The sequence below is a fragment of the Sceloporus occidentalis genome, unplaced genomic scaffold (assembly GCF_023333645.1).
Source record: "Sceloporus occidentalis isolate IW3139 unplaced genomic scaffold, rSceOcc1.0.p SCAF_1, whole genome shotgun sequence".
NCBI lineage: Eukaryota > Metazoa > Chordata > Lepidosauria > Squamata > Phrynosomatidae > Sceloporus > Sceloporus occidentalis.
In genome coordinates this window covers 3,259,814-3,286,146 of record NW_028316981.1, presented here as the reverse complement: position 1 = coordinate 3,286,146, position 26,333 = coordinate 3,259,814, and the positions used below count along the sequence as shown (strand labels likewise).

At 44.7% G+C, this 26,333-nt stretch overlaps 1 protein-coding gene across 1 annotated transcript; it reads left to right on the top strand.

The window, feature by feature from the left end:
- Nucleotides 1–1,869: 1,869 nt before the first annotated feature.
- Nucleotides 1,870–10,157, top strand: LOC149320394 (uncharacterized). The gene is made up of 3 exons (XM_089501032.1): nucleotides 1,870–3,245; nucleotides 4,487–4,607; nucleotides 8,516–10,157. Exons 1-3 carry the CDS (start codon nucleotides 2,985–2,987, stop codon nucleotides 10,075–10,077), a joined length of 1,944 nt encoding a protein of 647 aa, XP_089357158.1. The 5' UTR covers nucleotides 1,870–2,984; the 3' UTR covers nucleotides 10,078–10,157.
- Nucleotides 10,158–26,333: the final 16,176 nt, after the last annotated feature.

Genomic DNA, 26,333 nt, shown 5'->3' with positions numbered 1-26,333 from the left:
AGAAACATGCGTTTATATTAATGCTTTTTTAAATTATTAATTTTTCATGTGCCCTCCATTTAAAAATATGTCCTACATTTGGGGCTAAATTTGTCCTACATTTTTTTACATTTGTTCTGGTTTGGAGGTTGACAGTTATGGCAACCCTAGCTGAATACCACTATTTTGTGGCTTTTGGGTGTTAACTGTACTTTGCAATGCGTCCTCCCCCTTTGGCCATGCTCTGAGGCTGAGAGAGTGTGACTTGCCCAAGGTCTCTTGGTCGGTTTGATGGCCCAGGTGGGAATTGAACCCTGCTCTCCAGTGTCCTGGTCCAACACACATCATCATCATCATCATTCAAAGATATAGCCATGTTAGTCTGTAGAATCAGCATGTGGAGAGATCTTGTGGCACCTTTGAGACTCAATGAAAGAAGGAAGTAGGCAGCATGAGCTTTTGTAGACTTCACTCTACTTCCTCAGATGCATTTTATTATGATTATTAGCTTATTGTTATTATTATTATTATGAGCTTTTGTAGACTTGTCTACTTCCTCAGATGCATTTATCATCATCATCATCATCATCATCATGATTAATTTATTATTACTGTTATGGTTATTATTTTTATATCATCATCATCATCATGGTCCCCATGAATGGGAATGTTCAGTTTACTTCAGGAGGCGCTTCTGGCCTCTGCCTGCCCTTCCTTTGCCGACTGCCGTCTTCTTCTTTCAGGGGCAAAGGAGAGAGAGGCTGGCGTGCTCCCAGGAGCAGCGAGGTCCACTTCCTAGAGAGGCAGGAAGTGCTCGTGTCGGGGAAGGAGAGGAATGGTGCCCATGACCTCATTTCCGGAGGGGCGGAAGGTTCCTCCTGGATTTCCTTGGAGGGGAAGAGGAGGCGTTAAGGGAAGGAGGAAGGTAAAAGGGGGGGGGATTTGGGACCCCCAGATTCGCTTTCCGGGCGAGAGGGAGGGGGAAGGGCCCCCTTTTGGGAGTCATAGAGCTGGAAGAGACCCCAAGAAGGGACACCCAGTCCAGCCCCCTTTTGCCATGCAGGAACTCTCAATCAAAGCATTAACTGACCTGACTCAGTGCTGTGGAATCCTGGGATTTGTAGTTTTGTGGGGCGCCAGAACTTTCTGAAATCCCAGAACTCCATAGCCTTGAGTCATGGCGGTTAAAGTGGTGTCTAAGCTGCTTTATATCTGCTGTGTGGCAGCAATGTAAGCTGTGAAGGCGCCCAGGGGCCTTTGGGCTTTTGTTGGGTTTGGGACACAGATAGATTCGCTTAGCTGTCTCTGCAGTTGTAGGGAACAGACACTGAAGGGAAATGCAATGGGAGAGTGAGAAACCTACAGCCTAAAGCAAACTGACAAATGCGTCTCACCAGAATAGACAAGATTATAAAGCCATGTTGAACTGTAACTATGTTTCCTTCATTCCAGGGCTTCGTTGCCGCCCGGCTGCTGGTGCCCAACCAGGTGAGTCTGCGGCCCAGAAAGGAGCACAAAGGAGGGGTGCCCCAAGGATCCATCCCCTCTCACCCCCCACCCAAGGAAAGGCCCCCCAGTGCCCACTTTCCCAGCCTGGCTGGGATTCCCACCCTCCCCTTTCAGTGCTTTGATGGGGGGGAGTGGGAGGCTGGAGGAAGCCTAGATGCCAGAGGGAAGGAAGGAGGAGAGGAGGGTGTTCTAAGGGGAAAGGGACTTCAGCTGAGAAGAGGGAAAGAGTGCAGCCCAAAGGGAGGAGAGAGGGCCAGGTGCTCCCTTGGCAAGGAGGGAGGGAGGGCGGGTGCAGCAGACACAAGAGAAGGGGGTGAAGGGAAGCATTGGGAAGAGGCATCCTAAACTGGGCTTTGGGGGGGAGGGAAGAAGGAGAGCCCCCACCAAAAAAAGCAGGGCACTCCTGTTTTGCTCTCCTTAAGAAGCTCATTTGCAGTGTCTCCCTTTCTGCCATCATCACCCCCCTTTCTTTTCCCCTGACCTCCTTCTCCTGCCTCCTCCAGCTTTTCCTTCTGGAAATGGGAAAAGAGTGCCAGCTTCTGTCCTTTCCCTCCATTAACATTTCCTCCCCAGCTGAGCTTGCTTTTTATTTAACTCTTGGATTATTATTATTATTATTATTAACCTTTATTTATAAAGTGCTGTAAATTTACACAGCGCTGTACATACAGTCTTTTTAATTAGACAATTCCCTGCCCTCAGGCTTACAATCTAAAAAGACATTGGAGGACAAAGAGAGGCTGAAGATGACAGTTTCTCTGCCTCTCTCTCTCTCTCTCTCTCTCTCTCATCATTCCTGCAAACCATAAATCTTTATCCCTGGCAGGACCTGGAAAGATGATCCCATGTAAAAACACTTTGGCTGGATAAATAACAGCCAATTGGTTGACACCCAACTCCCTTCTAAGGGAGGCTTAGAGACAGTAATGGCTATTGGGAGGGGTGTGTATAACTACCTATGGATCTTTTGAGCTAAAAGAAGACCAGGGTCTGCCTCTTTGTTCATTTGCATACAGTTTATTTTCTTTGCCTTTGGGTGAGTGTCCTGTGGCCCTCCAGATGTTGATGAACCGCAACTCCCACCTGCCTCTTGGGCAGCATAACAAATAAATGAGAGGTGCTGGGAGTTGTAGTCTGCCAACATGTAGAGGGTTACAAGATTCTCACACTAGCCTGAGGGCTAAATTTTATGCATAATCCTGCTAGCATGGGGAGAGAATTATATTTGGGTGGTTTTTTTTAACCTGACAAAAAGAGGAATCCAAGAGAAGAGCCATCTGTTTTTGTTCATTGCTGTCAGATTGTCTTCTGCCTTGGGCAACCCTATGAGAGAATGACCCCCTAGAGACCCTCTTGTTAACAGGTTCAAACAGTTCTTGCAGGCTCAGTATTTTGGCTTCCTTGACTCAATCCACCTGTAGTGTGTTCTTTCCTTTTCCCTGCTGCCTTCCACTTTACTGACCATCACTGTCTTTTCCAGTTACTCATGTCATCTCATGATGTGTCTTAAGTATAACAGCCTCAATTTAATCATTTGTCTTAGGGAAAATTCAGGCCTCATTTGTTTTTGGACCCATTTTTGGTGGTTCATGGAAGACAGCATAAATGTGTGCACATGTGAAACAACTTCCTTTGTACCTTCTGCAGGTGACCAGAGGCCCAGGATAGGCCTGCCTGGTCTCCAAACAGGGAGAAGACAGTTTCCACTGAATTTCTCCTCCATGGAAGAAACTGCAGGAAAGATGCCTTTGGAACAGGTTAGCCTTCACCTCCTCCTCCTTTGCAATGGAGCCATTGGGATGGTTCTGCAACAGAGGGTCCCATATAGTTGATACCAAGGGTAAAATGATTCTCTCCCAGAGTGTTGTTCATTTCTCCCTCCCATGAACTGGATCCTGGGTTTGTCAGTCTGGGATATGATGGATGGCCAGGTGCCTTCCTCTATTGTTCAGTGGCTCAGTTGATTATTGTTTCCTGCCATCTTATCTTTCCTTTCTCCCCACCCAGCAAATCAGGGCTGGAATGATGGGACTGGGCTTAAGGCCTCAAGCTTGTCTGCAGGGCTTGCTCTAAAACCATGTCTTTTAGGCAGGTTAGGTTCCCCATTTTGGTGGAGGTAGGCAGCTTTTAATTGTGTAATTAGCTGTTCATAGGTTTTGCTGCCAGGAATGTGAAGAGATCCTTGAGTTGTTTTCTGCTTCTGTGCCAGGAAGTGTAAATCCAAAACATCTGCAAAATTGGGCAAGTTTGTCCTAGATGCATGAATGTTAGCAGTGGATGTTGGGAAGACATATGTGGGAAAAAGCTCATATCTGATATACAATCTCCTCGTGAGAAAGCTAGTTCATCAAGGAGTTGGTTTGATGTTTTGTCTTCTCCCTCATGCACTATTCTTGAAGATGCAGGGAATTAATAGATGTTCTGTCCCTGTGTTATCATTGAAGTCATTACTTTTAGGCAGGATTTGTGTCACCACTTTGGTGGAGGGAGGCAGATGATTCAGGTAAGCGGTCTTGAACCATCATGAAAGGCAGTAATTATTCTTTTATTTTAACTGCAGAGATGGCACAAGAGCCTTGTGATATCCCTTGCCTTAGGTGTCAAGATAATTCATCTACTATATCCAGATAGCTGGAAATATCAGGAATAAGCATCTAAAACATCAGCAGCCCACTAGATTGGTCAAGGCTGCCCTGGAAACATTCCAGCTAGTAATGCAGATTGGGAGGATCTATGTGGAAAATCTGCCACATGTTAAAACAGAATCTCCCTTCAGAGGAGAAAGCTAGCTCATCAGGGAACAAGGTTGTAATGAGGTTGTAACTTTTTCTCTCTTCCTGATAAGATTTTCTTCAGTGTGGGATAAAGAAAAGACATGGGGGGAGTAATTAAAAGCATCTGTCTTTATTCTGAAGGATCAAACCCTGTTGGGAGGCACCATGTATTTTCCTCCAATCTGATCAATTTCTCTTTGGATGAGGACTATTTTTTCTTGCAGGTAACCTTTGAGGATGTGGCTGTGTATTTCACGAAAGAGGAATGGAACTTGCTGGATGAGAACCAAATATCTTTGTACTGGGATGTTATGATAGAAAACTATGAGAATGTGTCCTTTCTGGGTAAGAAATCTGAATCCATTGCCCTTTCCATGGAGGTTTCTTTCATAGCACTTTGATTCCACTTTAATTGCATGATAGCATCCTGTGGAATTTTGGGATTTGTAGTTTAGTGAGGCCTCACCAGTTGAGGATTCTCAATACTTTTCCCTAAACTGCCAATTCTAGGTTTCCATAGGAAGGAATCATGGCAGTTAATGCTTTTTGCCCTCAAATACCCTTTAACACATTTGTAAGCAATTTTTCTAAGTTTCTGGCCCCTCTTTCAGTTCTTCTATGCCATACAACATCCTCTTGGGAACAAGGTCTCTCCTATCCCTAAAATGGCTAAGAGAGGGCCTAACAGTGGTAAAATTGCCCCACTTTCCCTAAATGAGACTGGGAGATATTTAGAAGAGGAAAACATTTTTCTTTTTCTCTTGGGGTTACAATGAGTGAGGGAGTGCCCAGTGGGATCCCCTGGGGGTCCAGAATGTTTCCAAATTCTCAAAACTTGCCCATCTCTGACTTAGGGGCTTTTTGAAGCCTGTGTTGTTGTTGTTAGCTACCCTCAAGTAGGTTATGACTCATGACGACCCTGTGGATGAGACATCTCCAAGTATCCCTATCCTCCCTATCCTGAGCCTTGCTCAGATCTTGAAAGCCCTTGCTCATAACCCCCTGGTTGAGTCTATCCATCTGGTTTGTGGTCTTCTTCTCTTTCCTCTACCTTTTCTAGCATCATTGTTTTTTTCTAGTGAACCATGCCTTCTATGATAGTCTCAACTTGATAATTTTAGTTTCCAAGGAGCACTCTGGTCTGATGTGTTCAAGAACCCATTTGTTTGTATTCTTGGCTGTCCCCACTGTCCTAAGTATTCTTCTCCAGCAACACATTTCAAATGAGTTGATTTTCTTTCTGTGTGATTCCTTTGCTGTCCAGTTCTTGCATCCATACATTGTCATTGGGAATACAATGGCCTGAACAATTCTGACTTTAATGCTCAGTTGTTTGTCTTTGCTTTTCAGTATCTTTTCCAGTTCTTTCATAGCTTCCTCTCCCATTCCTAGTCTTCTTCTTATTTCTTGACTGCAGTTTCTATTCTGAGTGATGTTTGATCCTAGGTACAAGAAATCTTTGACCATTTCAATTTCCTCACTGTGTAATTTGAATTTATGTAAGTCTTCCATAGTCATTATTTTTGTTTTCTTCAGCATCAGTCCTTTCATCTTTGACCTTTCTTGTTAACTGTTCCAATTCCTGAATGTCTTCTGCTAAATATTATGGTGTCGTTGGCATATCTTGCTTCCTCCTATCTTAACTCCTCCATTTTCTCATTCTAATTCTGCTTTTCTTAAGATATTTTCAGCATATAAGTTAAACAGGTAGGGTGATAGTAGCTTTGTCTGATCCCTTTGCCTATTGGGAACCACTCAGTTTCTTTGAATTCTGTTCTGACGGTGGCCTCTTGTCACTGGTACAGATTCCTCATCAGGACTATCAGATGTAGTGGCACCCCCATGTTTTAAGCGTGTTCCACAGCCTTTCATGTTGGCCACCTCTTTGTTTTCCATATTGGTTGGCATATTTCAGCTAGTACTAAAGTTGCATCTGTCTATGGGCATTGTAGCAGTTCAATTGGGATATAATCTGTTCCCAGTGATTTATTTTTTTCCATTTCCTTTATTCCACTTCACCTCTTAGAATTTGGGGTTCATATGGTTCCTCATTCCAAATGTCATTCATTCCCTCATCTCTTTTGAATAACTCTTCTGTATATTGCCTCCAACATCTTTTTATTTCTTCTTGTTCCTATATTATGCTCCTTTTTTCTCCAAAGAGCATCCCTGCCCTTTGTTTGAACTTGGCTTTAATTTCTCAGATTTTTTGATAGAGGCTTCTCATTCTTCCCTTTTTATTGTAGTCTTCTATTTCTCTGCATTGGTCATTGTAGTATTTCTCCTTATCTGTGCATGGTAGATGTTGGACAGTTGTGTTCATACTTCTGATTTTGTTCCTATCTCCCTTTTCTTTTTTCTATTATTGCACTATTTTCATCTGTCATCCATTGTTTCTTAACTTTCTTTTTAGCCACTGTTAGTGTTTTCTTGCATTTGTCCTTAATTATGTCTTCTGTCCACCTTTCTTCAGGTTCTCGGTCAGTTATACTCAATAGTTGAAATCTGTTTCTTACATTGTCCTTGAATTCATCTGAAATGTTATTCAAGTCATATTTTGGTATAATGGCGGTTTTTGCATTCTTCTTCAGCTTAACTCTGATTTTTGTTATGAGCAGTTCATGGTCTGTGCCATAATTAGCCTCACCCTCACTAAAATGGTTGTCCCAGTTCCAACTCAGCCATGAAGCTTTGCATGATTTTCTCAGTCCAGCCATCTCCCCTGCTCAGACTTTTCTATTTGTATATTTTTTTATCCTGCCTTTCTCCCCAAATAGAACTTAAAGTAATAACCAACTCTTGTACCTTGCCTGGAAACTCATTGGCAGTCATTTTAATATTGATGTAATAATAATAATAATAATAATAATAATAATAATAATAATAATATATTTATAGCCCGCCTCTCCCCGGAGGATCTGAGTGGGTTACAATCAAGAATAAAACATAGTAAAATAATAACACAACCCCTAACCCACAATTAAAATACAACAGCATACAAATCAATTATTAAAATTGCATTAAAAATTACAATAAAATTTAATCCCCATTACAATGTAGTGATTTAAGGGAGAGTCAAGGAGGCACGGTTGTGGGACAGTGGAGAGGGCCCATGTATTAGTTGGGGAATGCCCGCCGGAAGAGATCCGTCTTGATGGCTTTTTTAAAGACCTCAAGAGATGTTATGTGACGGATCTCCTCCGGTAGGTCATTCCAACGTTTACCTTCCGTGATGCCACTGTATTTGGTTGTCATCAGCATACTCATAGCACCTAACCCATGCCTCCACAGGTTTCATGTAGATGTTGAATAGCATTGTGGATAGGATGGTACCTTGTGCCATGCCATATAACAGCTCCTTGTTTGAGGACCAGCTGTCCCCAAGCATCATCATCTGGAACCTGTCTGAGAGAAAGAACCGAAACCACTGAAGCACAGTGCTTTCTATTCCCAAATCCTGCAGGCATTCCAGAAGGATATCATACTTGATGGTATCAAATGCCACTGAGAGGTTCAACATTGTGTGGATAAAAGGTACCTCTGGGACAGTCTAGAATAGGACCAGAAAGCAGTGGTCTTCAGGGCACTGGTTAGTTCTCAGGTCCAATGGTGTCAGTCCAAACAATTAACAACTGTTTTTTATTTATTATTATTTTATTTTTTTGCTCAAAAGTGTGTATGAGGATGTGTACACATACAAGTAAAGCTCCTGACTGGGACAAGGAGAGATCTGTGTTCTCCCCACCACCACCACCACCACCACCCCAAGAGCAACAGCATGTCTTGTCCAGTGTTAACAGCCTCAGCTACCCTTCCTCTATTAATTAGCCACCACACCATTTGGCTACAGTACAGTTCAAAGTGTCTCCTGCAGATGAACTGGCACATGCGTCTAGCTTTGCTTTGCTTTGCCTCCCCATTCTCCTTGCTCCCACATACCTGATTGCTCTCCATTTCCTCCTCCCCTCTCTGAATTTCCTACCTGCCCCGACACTCATCTGCATTGCTTTAGCATCTCACCTTTGGCATCTCATTCTCATCTCTGCCTCACATATTTAGAGGCAGCCAGTGACCTGACAAATTTTTACAACTGCATTAGGGGAACTGGTGTGAACCAGCTCAGGTCCTTGTTTATAAAAGCTCCTCTTTCTGATGTTTTTTTCCTTCTTGAGCTGGATTAGCTCTTGTTGTTCCTAGAGGTCTGTCCTTTCTGACTGCTGAGATTCAGTCTTGTCTGTCCTTGACCCTTACAGGAGGCCTTGTGAATCATATAGGAGAGAAGCCACACAAGTGCCAGCAGTGTGGAAAGTGTTTTGCTCAAAGGTCATACCTGAGGAAGCACTTGAGAGTCCACACAGGAGAGAAACCATACAAATGCCAGCAGTGTGGGAAATGCTTTGCTTGGATGGCACACCTTCTGTCTCATAAGAGAGTCCACACAGGAGAGAAGCCATACAAATGCCAGCAGTGTGGGAAATATTTTGCTCACAAGTCAACCTTTGTGGTTCATCAGGGAAGCCATACAGGCTATAAATCATACAAATGCCAGCAGTGTGGGAAATGTTTTGCTCAGACATCAAGCCTTAGGAGTCATTTGAGAGTCCACACAGGAGAGAAACCTTATGAATGCCAGCAGTGTGGAAAGTATTTTGCTCACAAGTCACAGCTTGAGAGACACCAGAGATTCCACACAGGAGAGAGACCTTATGAATGTCAGCAGTGTGGAAAGTGTTTTGCTGAAAAGTCACACCTGGGGAAGCACTTGAGAGTCCACACAGGGGAGAAACCTTATGGATGTCAGCAATGTGGAAAGTGTTTCTCTCAAAGGCCACACCTGGCGCAGCACTTGAGAGTCCACACAGGAGAAAAACCATACAAATGCCAGCAGTGTGGAAAATGCTTTGCTCACAAATCACAGCTTATAAGACACCAGAGAGTCCATACAGGAGAGAAACCACACAAATGCCAGCAGTGTGGAAAATGTTTTGCTCGCAAGTCATACCTTCAAATACACCAGAGAGTTCACACAGGAGAGAAACCATACAAATGCCAGCAGTGTGGAAAATGTTTTGCTGACAAGTCAGCTCTTATGACTCATCACAGAGTCCACACAGGAGAGAAAGCATACAAATTCCAGCAGGGTGGGAAAGGTTTTGCTGACACGTCAGCCCTTGTGGTTCATCAGGGAAGCCATACAAGTGACAAATCATACAAATGCCAGCACTGTGGAAAATATTTTGCTCAGACATCAAGCCTTAGGAGACACTTGAGAGTTCACACAGGAGAAAAACCTTATGAATGCCAGCAGTGTGGAAAGGCTTTTGTTCACAAATCACAGCTTGAGAGACACCGGAGAGTCCACACAGGAGAGAAACCTTATGAATGCCAGCAGTGTGGAAAATCTTTTGCTCAAACATCACATCTGGGGTTGCACTTAAGAGTCCACACAGGAGAGAAACCATACAAGTGTCAGCAGTGTGGGAAATGTTTTGCTGATAAGTCACACCTTGTCAAGCATCAGAGAGTCCACACAGGAGAGAAACCATACAAATGCCTGCAGTGTGAGAAATGTTTTGCTCATAAGACAGACCTTGTGACTCATCATAGAGTCCACACAGGAGAGAAACCATACAAATGCCAGCAGTGTGGAAAGTGTTTTAATCGTAAGTCAATGATTGTGACTCATCAGAGAGTTCATACTGGAGAGAAACCATATGAATGCCAGCAGTGTGGAAAATGTTTTGTTCGCAAGTCAGTCCTTGTAAGTCATCAGAGAGTCCACACAGGAGAGAAACTATACAAATGCCAGAAGTGAAGAAAATGTTTTGCTTGGAGTTCACTCCTTGTGTCTCGTCAGAGAGTCTGCATAGGAGAGAAACCATACAGATGCCAGCAGCGGGGGAAATGTTTTGCTCACAAATCACAGTTTGATAGACACCAGAGTCCACACAAGTTTCTTTCCACACAGAAGAGAAACTACACAAAAGTCATCAAAGTGGAAAATGTTTTGTTAATCTATTCCAACCCCCCTTGATGCTATTTTTTTTCTTGAAAGCATGTGATATTAAGGTATTTTGCACTTAAATGTTCATTTAATAAACGTGAATTATATGAAATATTCTGTTGCCTTGTCAGCTCATCCAAAGTCTATGAAACTTGGTGTCAGTTATGGAGAATTGGTATATTTATTAACGAGTTCCTCTCCAATTCATCTGTTTGTGACCATGAAGGTAGACTATATTTTCATATAACTCAGGGCAGGGGCATTTCTTTTCCTTTTCTGGTGCTGTGAACTGATTCTTGAGTTAAATGCTGACATCTTCCTGTCCTCAGAATGTAAAGGTGGGATAGAAAGGATCATGTTTTTTTAAAGTTTTTCCCCTTGTGATGAGCTTTTCCTTCTCTTTTGTCAGGATTGGTCAACCCTGTCATGTTTTAATGGGTGTCATGGATTGGTTTGTAAGATAAGTACTAGCATGAATGTTGTGTTGTCTGATCATATATATCTATGGTTATATACGCTTGATTATATCTGTTTCTGGTTATACATGCTAGGAGAGAAGAAAAACAAAAAGATAGGAACAGAGCCAGAACTGTTAACACAGCTGTTTAGTGCGTAGTGTTTAAGGATAAAGAGAATTACAATGCAAAGAAGTAGAAGCCAACACCAAAAAAGGAACAATGAGAGACCTCTTCCACGAACTCAAAGGGAAATTCAAACCAAGGGTGGGGATGCTCTACAATCAGAAGATAAATATACTGAATTATCAAGATGAAATAAGACGATGGAGTAAATACAAAGAAAGTCTATATAAAAGACAAAAAAATTAATGACACATGGACTGCAGACCCATAAGAAGATGAACATCAAATTTTGGAAAAAGTAGTAAGCAAAATTGGAAAGAATACCTCACCAGGAATGGATAATATCTGCTCTAACCACACAAACAAAATAAATTCCAATGTTAACCAAAATATGTCAACAAATATGTAAAACAAAACAGTGGCCACAGATAGGAAATGATAAATATACATCCCCGTTCACAAAAATTGAGACACAAAAGACTGCAGCAGTTATAGAACCATAAAAAGATCCTAAAATGCAAAGGCATACAACTCAGCACAAAACTCATAATCATACAAGCCATTGTATTCTCTATTAGCATATATGGATGTGAGAGCTGGACAGAATGTAGTGGCACTATTACTTCCCTTGATCTAGACACTATACTTCTATTGATGCAGCCTAAAATCGCATTGGCCTTTTTAGCTGCTGCATTGCACTGTTGACTCACGTTCAACTTGTGGTCTACTTGGACTCCCAAATCCCTTTCACATGTAGTTTCATTCAGCCAGGTGTCACCCATCCTATATCTGTTCATTTCATTTTCCTGCCCTAAGTGCAGTACCTTACATTTATCTGTGTTGAAATTCATTTTGTTAGCTTTGGCCGAGCTTTGATCCAAGGTATGAGAAATCTCTGACAATTTCAATTCCCTCATTATTTAAGTTGAATTTATGACCCTTGTGGTCTCTTCCAACTCTCTGGGCTTTCAATGAGTGAATTGGCAGGGTTAGATTATCCTGCAAGGAAGGTAAAAATAAATAATACAATATTAGAAGTTACTACCCTTGCAGATTTACATACTGTCCATGAATCTCCATGTGCCCCTTTATATTATTGCCTCAGACAATTTCGTGATCATCCCAATTATTTTGACAATCTTACTTTTGCCCAATTGCGTAGAGCCTTCACAGAACTGAGGCTTAACATGTTTGATTCAGCTGAAAGAGATGGAAGGCTTAAAAAGGTTCCGAAAACCAAACAGAGATTATTCAGAGGATTTGGTACGTTATTTAACCTGTTGCCCTTTGTATAAAGATCCTAGGAAGTGTTTTATTTTACCCTTAATCAATAATAAAATCTTTTCAAACTGTCAAGAAAAAGTACTTTACCTTCTTATGGATACAGATAAATATGTGACCTGGTGCATAGCGTTGTTTGCTCTTGCTGCTAAAATGACTAGGAAGAAATACGTAGCAGACATTGCTGTTCCCTGTAATGGGGATAACTTGATCTAAAAGGGTCCAACTGTGAATTTTAACATATTCATGTTATCTAAGTTGTCCACAATTGTTAATGTTAAACTTTTGCTATTTGATACAATTTGTTGTATATTGTTTTTACAGAATTTTATGTGTATTGTATTATCTTGATTTTGCAATGGCCATTGGCCAAAAGCAATAAAGTATGTATATGTAACTCTATGATTCTATGAGATCAGTCCTGCTGAAAGGCCTGGTGCTGGATTCTTCTGAGGGAAAGCAGTCCTCTGAGCATGCATGGAGTGTTCTGAAGAGGAAAAGGCATGGGGCAACTGAGACACTCTCTGGTGGAGCACCCAGGGAAGAATTTCATAAAATATAGACACCCTTCCATTCTTGCAGACTTGACATCTGCAGTCTTAAATATTCATTGAGAGGAGACCTCCATTAATTTCAATGGGGAGTGCCCACGGTATGTGCCCTGTGCACGCTTGTGGGCATATGCACCTTTCAGGCATATGGGGCTTAAACATTGAATCTCCGTTTTCATGGAGATTCCAGAATGGTCCCCTGCAAAAACGGAGCCGACTATGTATTAAAGGGTCATGGCATTAGGAAGGTTGAGACCCACTGCTCTAGGGCCTCCTTCCTGTCTGGTTTGTAGGAACTCCACAATCCACAAAAGCAAGCCAAGAAGGTTACAAGAGCAGCTGTGCATTTGGGGATCCTACCTTTCATCCCTCCCTGTCACACATACTGGGAATGTCATGTAAGGAGGCATATCTTGCTAAGGGTGGGCTACTTTCCAGTTCCCATCACATGATAACCAGTCCCCACACTGAAGAGATGGAGGACCCAGGGTTGCTTGGAAGTATATGAGCCAAAATGATCAGTCCTTCAGATCCATCTGCTTTGGATGATGAGGGCCTCTTGCTTCCAATGGCTGGGAGATGGCATGGCAACCGCATTGGCTCTGGAGCTCAGCCAATGGTCACAAAGGGAAGACGCTTGGGGATGCATCACAACCTGCCATTGTGACCTCATTGTCCCAGGAGGCAGCTGTCAGGACAACTCACATGACTCCTCACAGGCAGGACTCAGGGCTCCCTTCAAGCAGTCCTTGTCTTGCCTTTCCAGGGGCCACAGAGGAAAAGGTCCCTATTCAGGTTCTCCTCCTGCTGTGTTTCTTGGAGGCAACCCATCCTTCCTAGTGTCTCTCCTTTAAGCCAAACCTTTCCACAAGGTCTCATAGACCAACAGACATTCAGTCTTTGGAGGTATCTCTTTTAAAGGTAAGTCAAGGATTTCCTTGGCTCAAAGGAAGAAAGAACATTTGCAAGAGTGAGTTGGCAGCACTGGCTTTGGCCTGCTCACAGGGGGGTCACATACAAGTCTTCCAAGTGCGTGCATGGGGAAGGTGTCTCTCTAGCTTTAGCTCCATTAACTTTACCTTCTTCCCCCATCTTCACTTCCCCACTTGCTCCCCAGTTAAGGTCAGGTGTGTGGCAATGGAAGAGCTCACATCCATCTGTTTTCCAAGATCACCCTCTTCCCTTCCCAGTCTGCTTCCTTCTTTCTCTTCTCCCAGGATTTCTGATGGAGGGGGAATGTATGTAGTCTCCATGGGGAACCACAATATGGTGTCTTGACTCTCTCGGGCAAAGATCTATGATGTGACAGAGAGGTTGATGAGACTTCTCAAGCCTACTGACCTTCACCCCTTTCCTTTGATTCATGTTCGAACCAATGATACTGCAAGGCACAGCCTTCAGAATACCAGAAGGGATTATGAGGCTTTGGGTAGGAAGTGGAAAGAGCTGAATGTACAGGTTGTCATCTCCTCTCTTCTCTCAGTTGAAGTGCATGGTCCAGGAAGAGAGAGGGAAAAAGTGGATATAAACAACTAGCTCCACACAGATGATGCCGCCAAGAATGATTTGGATTCATGGATCATTGGCTGTGGTTCCATGAGGAAGGACTTCTGGCAAGGGATGGGTTGCACTTCATGCCAGTTGGCAGAAACATTTTTGCCATAAGTCTGTTCATTTGATCAGGAAGGCTTTAAACTGAGTTATATGGATGAGAGAGACAGTATTTTGGAAGGCAGGGATTCATCAAGGGCTGGAGAAAATAGTCAAACTATTCTAGAAGGAACTAGGCAAATAGTGCAAGGACCCAACAGTGGGAGGCCATTTGATCAATGCTTTGGGAAAGGCCAAACCTTCCTGGTTCTCATCTTGGAATTTAAGCAGGGTCAGCCTGGGAGACAACCAGGGTGTACAGACTGGTGATAAAGGCTGACCTGGGGGTGGAGTGGGGGCATGGTGTCCGCATGATGCAAGCCCCACTGCTCCCATGCCAGCGTGACACCACACGCCACGCCACACAGCGGGTGGCATCACGGCACTCCTCTGCCGCTACATCCAGATGATGCACTGCCAAAGGAGCATCAAAAAGCCCCAGTGCCAGAAACTATGATACTCTTTCTGTGGCACAAAAAAAAAAATGAGCCACTTTTTATATCTTCTTTTTGCACCATGGAAATACCAGATTAAGGCTGTGGCATGTAGTTGCCGCAGCCCCAATCCGATGCTAAAAGGGGTGGCTGCAGGCTGCCCCTTAGAGGTAGTTGTTGAGCCCCTTGGATGGGAAAATAGCCAGACTCAGTCTGTGTGTGTGTGTGTGTGTGTGTGTGTGTGTAAAACCAGAGGTTTTTTAAAAAGTCATTTCATTTAAACCCAAGAGACAAAGGCGGCATCTGGAACCTGGGTGCAAAACAGGTTTAGCAGACTTACAATAATAATAATAATAATAATAATAATAATAATAATAATAATAATAATATAGGATTTATTTATATACTGCCCAATCACTGGGAATCCTAGTGGTTTACAACAGAGGGGATAATAGAGGGTTCCCTGCTAGGGTTGCCATAAGTCAGGACCTCCAAACCGGGACAAATGTAGGACAAATGTAGGACAAAATTTTCAAATGTAGGGCACATTTTTAAAAATGGAGGACACGCGAAAAAATGCTGATTTAAATTTTTTTTTTAATATAAATGCATGTTTCTTAGGCATGATCAAAATGGAGGACATTTTAGCATTATTTCTAGACAGATGGCAGAAATGTACTTCCCTTTCTGGCCAAACACCCCCAACCTCCATTCCAAAACACACACGACAGCACATTTGGGCATTGAACATGGCTTTATTTAACATGGCCTCTTGCATATTTCAGAAGCTTATTGCATAACCAAACTCTTTGGGTTTAACTCTTAACATGGTTTAACATGGCTATGCATATTTAACATATCCAGGTGATTTAACAAGTAGTGGAAGTGGACTGGCTCTCAGTTTCAGATTTAGCAAAAAAGGAGGAAAGGCCTCTGGCTATCCCTCTGTCTCTACCATCTACACTAAGAACAACCAACAATATCTTCACATAATATAGGCCTATGATTCCAACAACATCATTTCTTTGTTTCTCCTGTTGGATTTTTAACACTTTTGCCTGATGAAGAAGTCAGTGGCGCTTTGAAAGCTTGCATCATATGTTTTGTGCATTTTGGTTGGTGCTATAAAGGTATCATCATTTAAAGCAACAGTCCCTGCCCCATCCAAACCAGATTTTCCACGTTGCCATAGCTTGATTTAGTCTGAGCAGAGGCTTAGAAAGCCTGAAATGGTGGCGTTCCTCGGTGGGAATGGGCCCCTCCCCTACCCTCAACAGAGGCTGCCAAGTGGCAGCAAGACCCAGGGCCAGCCACCCCTCAGCCCAGCCCACCTTCCTCTGCCTCCTCTGCTCTGGGCTCTCCTTATTCTCTAATCCTTCTTTCTTCTGTGTCTCCTCCTCTCTCTGCTCCTTCTTCCTTCCGTCTCCTCTCTGCTCTTTCTTTCTTCTGCCTGCTCTGCTCTTGCCTCCACTCCGTCCTCCTGTTTCCTCTGCTGCTGCTCTGCTCCTCTCTCCTCCTTTCTTCTGTGTCTCTCACTCCCCGCTCCTTCTCTCTCCTAGGTTTAAATTGCGCGCGCGAGTGCTGCAGGGGCCTGAATAATAAAATAAATAAATAAAGCTTTTATTTATATACCGCGCCTTCCATAGATCAGGGCGGTTTACATAAAATTACAGTGCACATACAATGATTAAAACAACACCATACAATATACAAGAATAAAATTAAAATGAAAGCAGCTAAAACCCCAATAGCCCATCCTCATAGCCACGGAAGAGGAGGGAGGCCCGCAGGATTTTTATGCGGGGAATGCTAGCTGGAAAAAAAAGGTTTTCAACTCCCTTTTAAATTGGGCCAGGGAGGTAATCGAGCGGAGCTCGGCGGGCAGCGTGTTCCAAAGGGCCGGGGCGGCGATGGAGAATGTCCGCCTTGCGACGGAGGTAAGCCTAGCCCCTGGCACCTTCAGTAATAGCTGCCCGGATGTTCTGAGGGTGCGGGACGGAATGTATGGGGAGAGGCGGTCCTTCAAGTATCCTGGACCCAAGCCATTTAGGGCTTTATAGGTAATCACCAACGCCTTATATTGGGCCCGGAAACGAATAGGCAGCCAGTGAAGATCTTTAAGCACCGGTGTTATATGGCTGGTCCTGGAAACACCAGTGACCAGCCTGGCTGCCATATTTTGCACCATCTGTAGTTTCCGGGTTTGGTATAAGGGTTGCCCCATGTAGAGTACATTGCAGAAATCCAATCTCGAGGTTACCAGAGCATGTACAACAGTTTCTAGGTCCCTCTGGGTCAGGTATGGGCGCAGCTGGCGAATAAGCCGCAGCTGATAACAGGTGTTCTTGACCGTCGCATTCACCTGAGCAGTCAGGTGAAGTGACGAATCAAGAAGCACCCCCAGACTGCGCACGGAGTCCTTCACAGGGAGCGTGACCCCGTTCAGGACAGGTGGAACCACCGCCATTCCTGAGCCAGGGGAACCTATTACTAGTACCTCCGTTTTCTCTGGATTCAGCTTGAGTCGGTTTTCCCTCATCCAGCCCATTACTGACTCTAGACAGGCCACGAGAGGAGAGACGCCAACCCCAGTCACTGCATCAGTCGGAGACATAGAGAAAATGAGTTGGGTGTCATCAGCGTACTGATAACCCCGCGCCCCATGTCTCCGGATGATCTCTCCCAGCGGTTTCATGTAAATGTTAAATAGCATGGGAGACAGAATGGCTCCTTGAGGGACCCCAGTTTTAAGGGTCCGCTCATCGGAACACACGTCTCCCAGCTGCACCATCTGGGACCTCCCAGAGAGGTAGGACCGGAACCACTGGAGCGCAGTGCCCCCGATTCCCACCTCTGCCAGGCGCCCCAGAAGGATACCATGGTCTATGGTATCGAAAGCCGCTGAGATGTCCAAGAGCACCAACAGGGACACGCTTCCCCCGTCAATGCTCAGACGGAGATCATCGACCAGGGCGACCATGGCCGCCTCAACCCCATAACCCGTCCGAAAGCCAGTTTGAAATGGGTCCAGATAATCCGTTTCATCCAAGATCGCCTGAAGTTGGATTGCAACCGCCCTCTCGATGACCTTTCCCAAAAATGGCAGCAGCGAAACTGGCCGGTAATTATTATGAACCAGGGGGTCGAGGGAGGGCTTTTTTAAAATAGGTTTTATAATGGCCAATTTAAGTTCTGATGGAAATTGGCCCTCCCTCAAAGATGTATTAATAATCCGGCGTAACAACAAGGTTACCGCCGGTCCCCCCTGGGCCGCAAGCCACGAGGGACAGGGATCGAGAGAGCAAGTTGTCTTCCGGACACTTCCGAGGATCTTGTCCACATCATCGGTACTTACCAACTCAAACTGATCCAGTTTAATAAAGTCCACGGAGGCTCTGGATACCTCTACTCTAGGTTCTGCTTGAATGTCGGCATCAAGACCTTCGCTTATCCGAGAGGTTTTATCCGCAAAAAAGTCGTTAAATCGGTCACAGCAGGCCTTAGAAGGTTCAAGGATCTGGTTCAGGGCGGGAGGGAGCTGAGTTAGCTCCCTGACCACCCTGAACAACTCTGCCGGACGCGACTCTGCGGACGCAATACGAGCACCATAGAACGAATTCTTTGCTGCTCGTATTGCCTCTCCGTAGTCCTCTAACAGTTGGTCTAGGAGAGCCTTGTCGTCTAAGCAAAGGTGTTTCCGCCAACGGTACTCTAGCCGTCGCAGTTCCCGCTTCCTTGCCCGGAGATCTTCCGTGTACCAGGGCTTACATTTGGAAGCGGGCCTGAGAGGCTGCAGTCCACCACCTCCCAGCACACAGGAGAGGAAGGCAGGGCCTGAGGGGAGCCCAAATCGGGACCTTGAATGGGGCCGGAGCTAGGCGGGTGGGAACCGTGCAGAAGCTTCCAAGGCCTCCCTGGGGCCTGGGGACAGCTTCTCCCAAGCCCCAGAGGCCTTGGAGGAGTGCTCCGCGATCGCAGAGCCGCTTCCAAGGCCTCCAAAGGGGCCTGGGGAGAGCTTCTCCCAAGCCCCAGCCTCCAGGCCCTCGCTGGGAGGGGGGTGTCCCGGGGCGGGGCCAAACTGGGGCGGGACCTGTGGACCCGCCCCAAACCGGGAAAGTCCCGCCCCCAGGCGGGATATGGCAAGCCTATTCCCTGCCCTTAGGCTTACAATCTAAAAAGACGCCACACAAAAGGAGAAGGGAATGGTGGGGGGGATCAGGTCCAGCATTCTTCTCTCCCTCTGAGGCCTGGACCAAGGCAGATGGACCGGAGGGAGGGCTCTGCTTCTTCCAGGCAGGCCTGGTGGAGCTCGCCTGCCTCTCTCTCCCTCAAGAAACAACAATGAAGAATTTTGCCATGGAAAAACAGTGCTGCAGTTTAAAAACCAGTTTAAATCCAGGTAACACATTACATCGAGTGGGTGGGGATCCTCAAGATCAGTATCCCCCCACCCCCCCCAAAGAAAATGTTTTAGGGCCACAACCTCTTTCATCTATTTCAGTGGCAATCTATTTATTCTCTTGTTCCCCTTAAATTTATTTTCTCTCCCTGTCTTTACCTGGGCTCCTCCCCAGAACTTTGCAGGAAAAAAGCTGCTTCCCTTCTCTGAGCAGCAAGCTCAGTTTACTAGATAGGCCAGAAGTGTTAATTTGGGGGAAGGAAAAGAACTCACTCTATTATCTCTTTTTTTTTGGGGGGGGGGGGATGAGACTGAGAGGCTCCCCTCATGCACACATTTATACTGTATGTAAATCTTGCTCTTGCTATCTCTCACACAGTCAGACTGCCATACACTCTACCAACCTCTCTGTCTTCAGCTGACTTCATGCAAAATTAATGCAAGAGCCAGAATGTCTTGATTTCTGTTTCCATTTGGAGCCCGTCCAGATTCCCCCGAAGAAGGGTGTGAGGGTAACAGCACCCCCTTCCAGGCCAAGAACTGCCCACCCCTCTGCTCCTCTTCCCCAGCATCTGGGATGGAGAGGGACTCTTCAATCTCTCATCAGCCCATTGTGACTCCAGGAGACTTAGGGCCAAACAGACTGCATCAATAATCCAGTTTCAGACCACTTTAACTGACCTGGCTCAATGCTAGGGAATGCTGGGAATTGTGGAACCAGAGCTTTCTAACAGAGAAGCCTAAATGTCTCAGAAAACTACAGTTCCCAGAATTCTCTAGCACTGAGCCAGGGCAGTTAAAGTAATCTCAAACTGGATTATTGATGCAGTCTGTCTTGGCCCTTAGAGGGAGAGTTGAGAAGGCAAAGAAAATACAGAATTGGAAACATCCCTTTGTAACCAGAGACAGTGCTATTTTCGAATGTCAAACTGGTTTTATGAAGTGCTCAAAGAAGATAGATGTACCTGAAAAGAAATCCAGCAGCACCTTTGAGATTCACTGAGGAGTCAGGAGTTTCTAGCAGTAACTTTCATGGGCCCCATTCCCGCTCGCCCATTTGCCCTGGATAGAACTGAGCCGATCTGGGTCCCCCCATCTCGAATCTGCTTGGAAACAAGTGCCCACTACCCTTTACCTCGACTGGGGCAATTTACCCCTCTGCGGTACTGGTTTAAAATGGAGCCTCTTCTGTTGTCAATCAAATTCACTTCCGCTTTCATCAAAGGTGATGTCTCCTACAGCCATTGGCCAACCAGAAGGGTGCTTTCCCACCTCCTTTAAAAAAAAACAAACTGATGGCAGCGTGTGCCTATTCTGTCAACTTGTCAAATTTAAAAACCTCCAGGTGTGTGTTTGTGTTGTGTGTATTTGGGTCACTACAGATTATGGCAACCCTAAAACAACCCCATCCTGGGGGTTTCTTGGCAAGATTGGTACCAAGGAGATTTGCCATCGCCTTTACCCTGCGGCTGAGAGAGTGTGACTCCCCCAAAGTCACAGGTTCCTTCAAGCCTCCTGCCTCTTTGGAACCTTCTTCCCTTCGCTTCCAGCCCAATGCCGAAGCTCTTGCCTCCCCCTCAGAAGCCAGCCTCCTGCCTCCCCCAAAGTCATGGGTTTCCACAGCCTCCAGCCTCTAGCTTTCCCTTCGCTTCCAGCCCAATGCCACCTCTGAAGCCCTTGCCTCCCCCCCATGCCATCCTCTTCCCCTCACAACAACAACAACAACAACAATAATAACTCACCAGAATGCCATCTCTGCATCCTTGCTTTGCTTTCCCTCCAACTGCAACCCCCAGAATGCCTTACATACACATATACATATGCAGCAAAAGCATTCACATACTGTCTCAATTTGCCAAATTGAGAGGGAAACGTTTGTAGCATTCGCATATTACACACAAAAAATAATTTTAAAAAAGCCTCTTGCAAAGTGAGTTGCCTTGTTGACAGCAAGCAGAAAGGGAAATGTAGCACAAGCAGACACAGTCTATCAATATGTATCAACCTGTAGAACTATTTGCATAGTCTGTCAAAAATAAAAATTACAAAACAAAACAAACAAACAAACAAACAAAAAACAAAGAGAGAAAAAGAAAAAGCTGCCTGCGAGAGGGAGGCATGTTCCATGCTCTGCCCTAATCCCTCCCCTGAATGTGACCCAAACATGACCGGGGCCAAGTTCACATTCGCCGGCACCCGGTTTTTCTCAAAAGGTACAGGTAAAACTTTGCTTTCAAAAGACCCGCGCAAAGGGGGATTTGCCCCTGAATGGGTGTGCAAGCCGCAAATTCGGGTGTTAAAGAATTGGAGCCAATATGAACTTCCTGCTTTCAATCTGGTTTCTGAACCAGGGTAAAAGGTAGTCTGAATGGCCCCATGGGCTTCAGTCCCCTGCAAGGGATGCAACCTGATCTCAAGAAGTGGACACAAAAGACAGATTGAGGCCTCCAAACCTCCAACTTGAAATCCTTTCTTCCCTGTTAGTCTCAAACTACAGGATTCTTGTAGTTACAGGATTCCTTTGTGTCTTTTCAAGCTAAAACAGACTAACTCAACGGTCTTCCCTTGAATACTTCACAAACTCCAATCCTGTATGCCTCCTTCCCCTGTGGCTACTGGTCACAATGGCTCTCTGTGACTTTCTAGCCAAGATCAGAGACAGGAGGGTCCCTCTCTATCCCAGTGTGGATGGTGGCAGGTGTGTATGTATGTATTTGTTATTACTCTCATAGCCTTCTTGGGGGACTTCCTACAGGGAGGCTCTGGAAGGGTTCGTATAGGAGTAGATCCAGTCTGACTCTCCTTTTGTTCTTCCTTTAATTTAATATGAAACCCCATCTTTTTCTCCTGCCCCCACAGACCCAAGCTCAAGGCAGAGGGTTTTTCTGTATGTGTTCATGCATGTGAGGCTTATTTGTGTACAGTGTCCATATGTATGTGTGTCCCTTCCACCCTGTGCCTATAGCTTGCTCCATAGCAGCTCGAGAGGAGCCCCCTCAGCTTCATCTCCCCCCAAGTCCAATTGCCTCCTATTAAAGTGCAACCAAACAGGGTCTTTTTTGCTGCAGGAACACCAAAAGGGGTCTCTTCCCCCCTCCTTCCACAACTAGCAGGGCCACTTTTCCACCAGGCCATGGGGCTTTGCCATACATACTCACGCTTCCTAACTGTGATCTCCCCTCTGCTTCTCCATTGTGACCCCAAGAAGTCTGGACTGTTTCTCCCCAAAGGTGTAAAGAACTAGACAAAGGCAGCCATCTGGTATGGATAATTCAATTGACCCTGAGACCATGCAAGTCTCTTTCTTTTATGGGCAGAAACAGACAGGTAGGAAAAATGCAGCATGGTTGGTTAATCATTTGTGCCTCAACCTTTGGACTGTCTATTTGTAATAGTTAACCTGTTTCCTTCCCCAGAGGAAGAGTCAGATTAATTTTGCAGTTTATGACTAACTAGCAGAGGAATTCTCCTATTCGTGTAGGGAGAACATGAGACGCGACAAGCGCTTCTCATGTTTGCATCAGTGCAAGCAATGTCTCTCAGCATGTATGGGAAAAATTCTCCCACAGTCAAGATGTACTTTATTGCCTTCCCAACATCATATTTAGCAGAGCGAGCAATCACCATGCAGTTTCCAAGCAAAGGATCAGACTCAAAATAGCTGAATGTGGGGGATTTAAGACTTCTTCATAATGACATCCATCCTGATACTGAAAAATTAATATCCCTGCAATGAGCACATCCATCCTGTAAAAAAAAAGACAATGTTTTACACATGAGATGTAAATTTATTTTTTCAGATTGATAAAAACAAATAGTTTTTAAAAGTTGAGTTGTATTTGAGAAATAAATATACATGTTTAATTTTAAAGTGCTAGACTGGTTGTTTTGAATTAGCAGTAGAATAGTAGAGATAATATCAAGAGATAGGCATGGGGGGCACACGCGAGGGTTGTCACCAAGGAGGAAAGGGGGCAGTAGCCTGAGAGTTTGGGCACCTAGACACTATCCTTCTATTGATTCAGCTTAGAATCACATTGGTTTTTAGCTGCTGCATCACTCTACTGGTTCATATTCAACTTATGGTCTCCTAGGACTCCTAGATCCCTTTCACATACACTGTTGTCTAGCCAGATGTCCCCCATACTATATCTATGCATTTCACTTTTTTCCGGCTAAGTGTAGTACAATGGGCCCACATTGTACTACGCTTCAAGCCCCAAGGACACCCCGACAGCAGCGAGGAAAAAGAGAAAGGGGCCGCTTGCTCCATCCTCAATATGACACCTCTTCAAATACTTAAACAGGGCTATCATATCATCTCTTCTCCAGGCTAAACTTGCCCAACTCCATAGGTCTTTCCTCATAAGGCATGGTTTCCAGACCCTTCACCATTTTTGTTGCCATCCTTTGGACACACTCCAGTTTCTCAACCTCCTTTTTGAATTTTGATGCCCAGAACTGGACACAATATTCCAGGTGAAGCCTGACCAAAGCAGAATAGACTGGCACTTACTCTTCATGATGAAGAGTAATCAGTCATGAGTGCTCTTTAGATCTGGTCCTTGAGAACACTGCATTTCTCAGGAAGCCTCCATGCTTTTGCATTGGGGAAAAATAGGTGCTGTTTAGATAAAACATGCCAAACCCAGTCTGTTTTTCTTTTTAAAAAGTTTACCTTTGTTGGAGGTAGAAACCAGAAACAGTAAAGTCCCTGTCCATGGACTCCCTCTTTAGGATTCCCCTTTTGCTGCTAAAATGAGGCATCTTCACATCCAGAAAGCAGATCCAGGGGTAGTCATGTTGGTCATATAGCAAAGTACAATAACATCTGAAATGCTTGTTGTTCTTGTGGGGCTTGTAGCCTCACAAATGACAGAGACAACCTGGATATCAGAGGAAGTATCTTTTTTGGGTTGCTAATGAAACTTAAAGTTTATTTTCTGGGCTTTATTGTGTTGGCCTGCCTGCATGAATATTCGTGCATCTCATCTTAACTGAGAACAGCAGCATCTTGAAGAGATTCCATCTCAGCATTAGGAAGAACGTCCTGAAGGTAAGGGCTGTTCGACAGTGGGACACAGTTCCTCAGAGTGTGGTGGAGTCTCCCTCCTTGGAGGTCTTTCAACAGAGGCTGGATGGCCATCTGTTGGGCATACTTTGATTGAGAGTTCCTGCATGGCAGAATGGGGTTGGACTGGATGGCCCTTGGGGTCTCTTTCAGATCTATTATTCTATCATCTTGACAGAATGTAAGTCTGCGACTAACATTGTCATATTTTAATCACCTGTATGACCTTGGTCAAGTCACACTCTCTCAGCCTCAGAGGAAGGCAATGGCAAACCTCCTCTGAACAAATCCCGCCCCCCAAAAAAATCCAAAACAGGCAGATGTAGTGTAGGCTAGGATCAGCCAATCAAGAGTCAGCTGGCATCAGCCAATAGAATGCTGATTGGGAGGAGATGAAAATTCCGTTAGTGACAGTTGAAAAGGCAGACAGGGACTAAAAACCCTGCGGAAGATCATTAGCCTGAAAGGCAGGATGATTGTTTAGGTTTAGGGAAAGGAAGCCAGAAGAAGGACTGTGGCAGTGGCCTTGAGAACAGTAACATTGATACTCTGAGGAGAGTTGTATAAGGAAACTGGCATTCTAACAAAGTTAAAACTAAGAAAGGCAGGGTAAAGACCACAAGGAAGCTCCAGTGGACAAACTGCGCGGCTCCCTTGAGCCATAATGATGCCCCAGTGCACCTATGACAGCACAATGTGCGGACGCTAGGCGTCCGTCGCGTCAAAATGGCGGGGCCGTCTGTACAGGGCACCGCCATTTTGACGTCCTCATCACGTGCTCGGGGTGAGGCACATATAGGCAGTGCGCCCTCAGCCAACCCCTCGCACATGATGAGGGAGCACTACAGGCCCATCTGGATCGGGCCAAAGTAAACTTACCAACTGATGCAAGTAACACAACTGATGCATAAACAACAATTGCTTTATTTACACATATTCAAGAATCTTTTGTTTGGAACATCTGTTTAATAAAGTTTTGATATTATTTTGGTAAAAGCTTATATGCAGTTTGAATCTCCTTTACCAATATAAAGCCTTTTGAAACAAGATTTTTAAAAGGGTCTGTGTTAATTTGGTGACAGTGGTGGGGTAAAAGGCCCTGGGTGCTGTCATCCATCTGTCTGTCTGTCTGTCTGTCAGTCTGTCTACACACATAGTATAGTGGTTACCAGAGAAGTGTAAGTCATACTCTCTCAGCCTCAGAGGAAGGCAATGGCAAGCCTCCTCTGAACAAATCTTACCAAGAGTCAGCTTAGGGTCACCATACGTCAGAAACAAAGGCACACACCAACAACAGTGATTTTTAATACCTTTACCTGATGAAGAGGCCAGTGGAGCTTTGAAAGCTTGCAAATTATATTTTGTGAATTTTGGTTGGTCCCATAAAGCTAGCACTGTTTTCCTGTACTATCTCTTTACTTATTCTGTGCTGAAATTCCCATGTTCTGTCCTCTGCTCCATTATCCTCAGGTTGAGCACCCTTTGCCTTTTCTGAGAAGACTGAGGCAAAGAAGGTGTTGAGTAATTCTGCCTTTTCTCTGTCTTCTGTTAGCATTTTGCCATCTTCTCCATGCAGTGGCCCTACCGTTTCCTTCTTCTTCCTTTTGCTGCAGACATACCCAAAAAAGCCCTTTTTATTGTTCTTAACCTCTCTAGCAAGCCTGAGTTCATTCTGCGCTTTAGCTTTTCTGACTTTATGCCTACACATACCTGCTATTTGTTTGAATTCCTCTTTGGTGATTTCCCCATTTTTCCATTTCTTATACATGTTCCGTTTAAAACTTAGCTCCGTTGAAAGTTCCTTAGTCATCTATCCTGGTTTCTTGAGACATCTCCCATTTTTCTTCCTCATTGGAACTGTCTGAAATTGTGTCTTCAGTATCTCCCTTTTGAGAAACTTCCATCCATTCTGAATTCCCTTCTCTTTTAGTATTCCTGACCATTCCTGGCTTCTCCTTTCCAGTCTTGTTGCCTCTTCCACCTTTTGGACAATGAAATTGTCTTCAAGGCAAGTGAGGAATTTGCTAGATCTTGAGGATTTTGCTGAGTTTGACTTCCAGCAAATATCAGGATAGTTGAAGTCCCCCATCACTACTACAT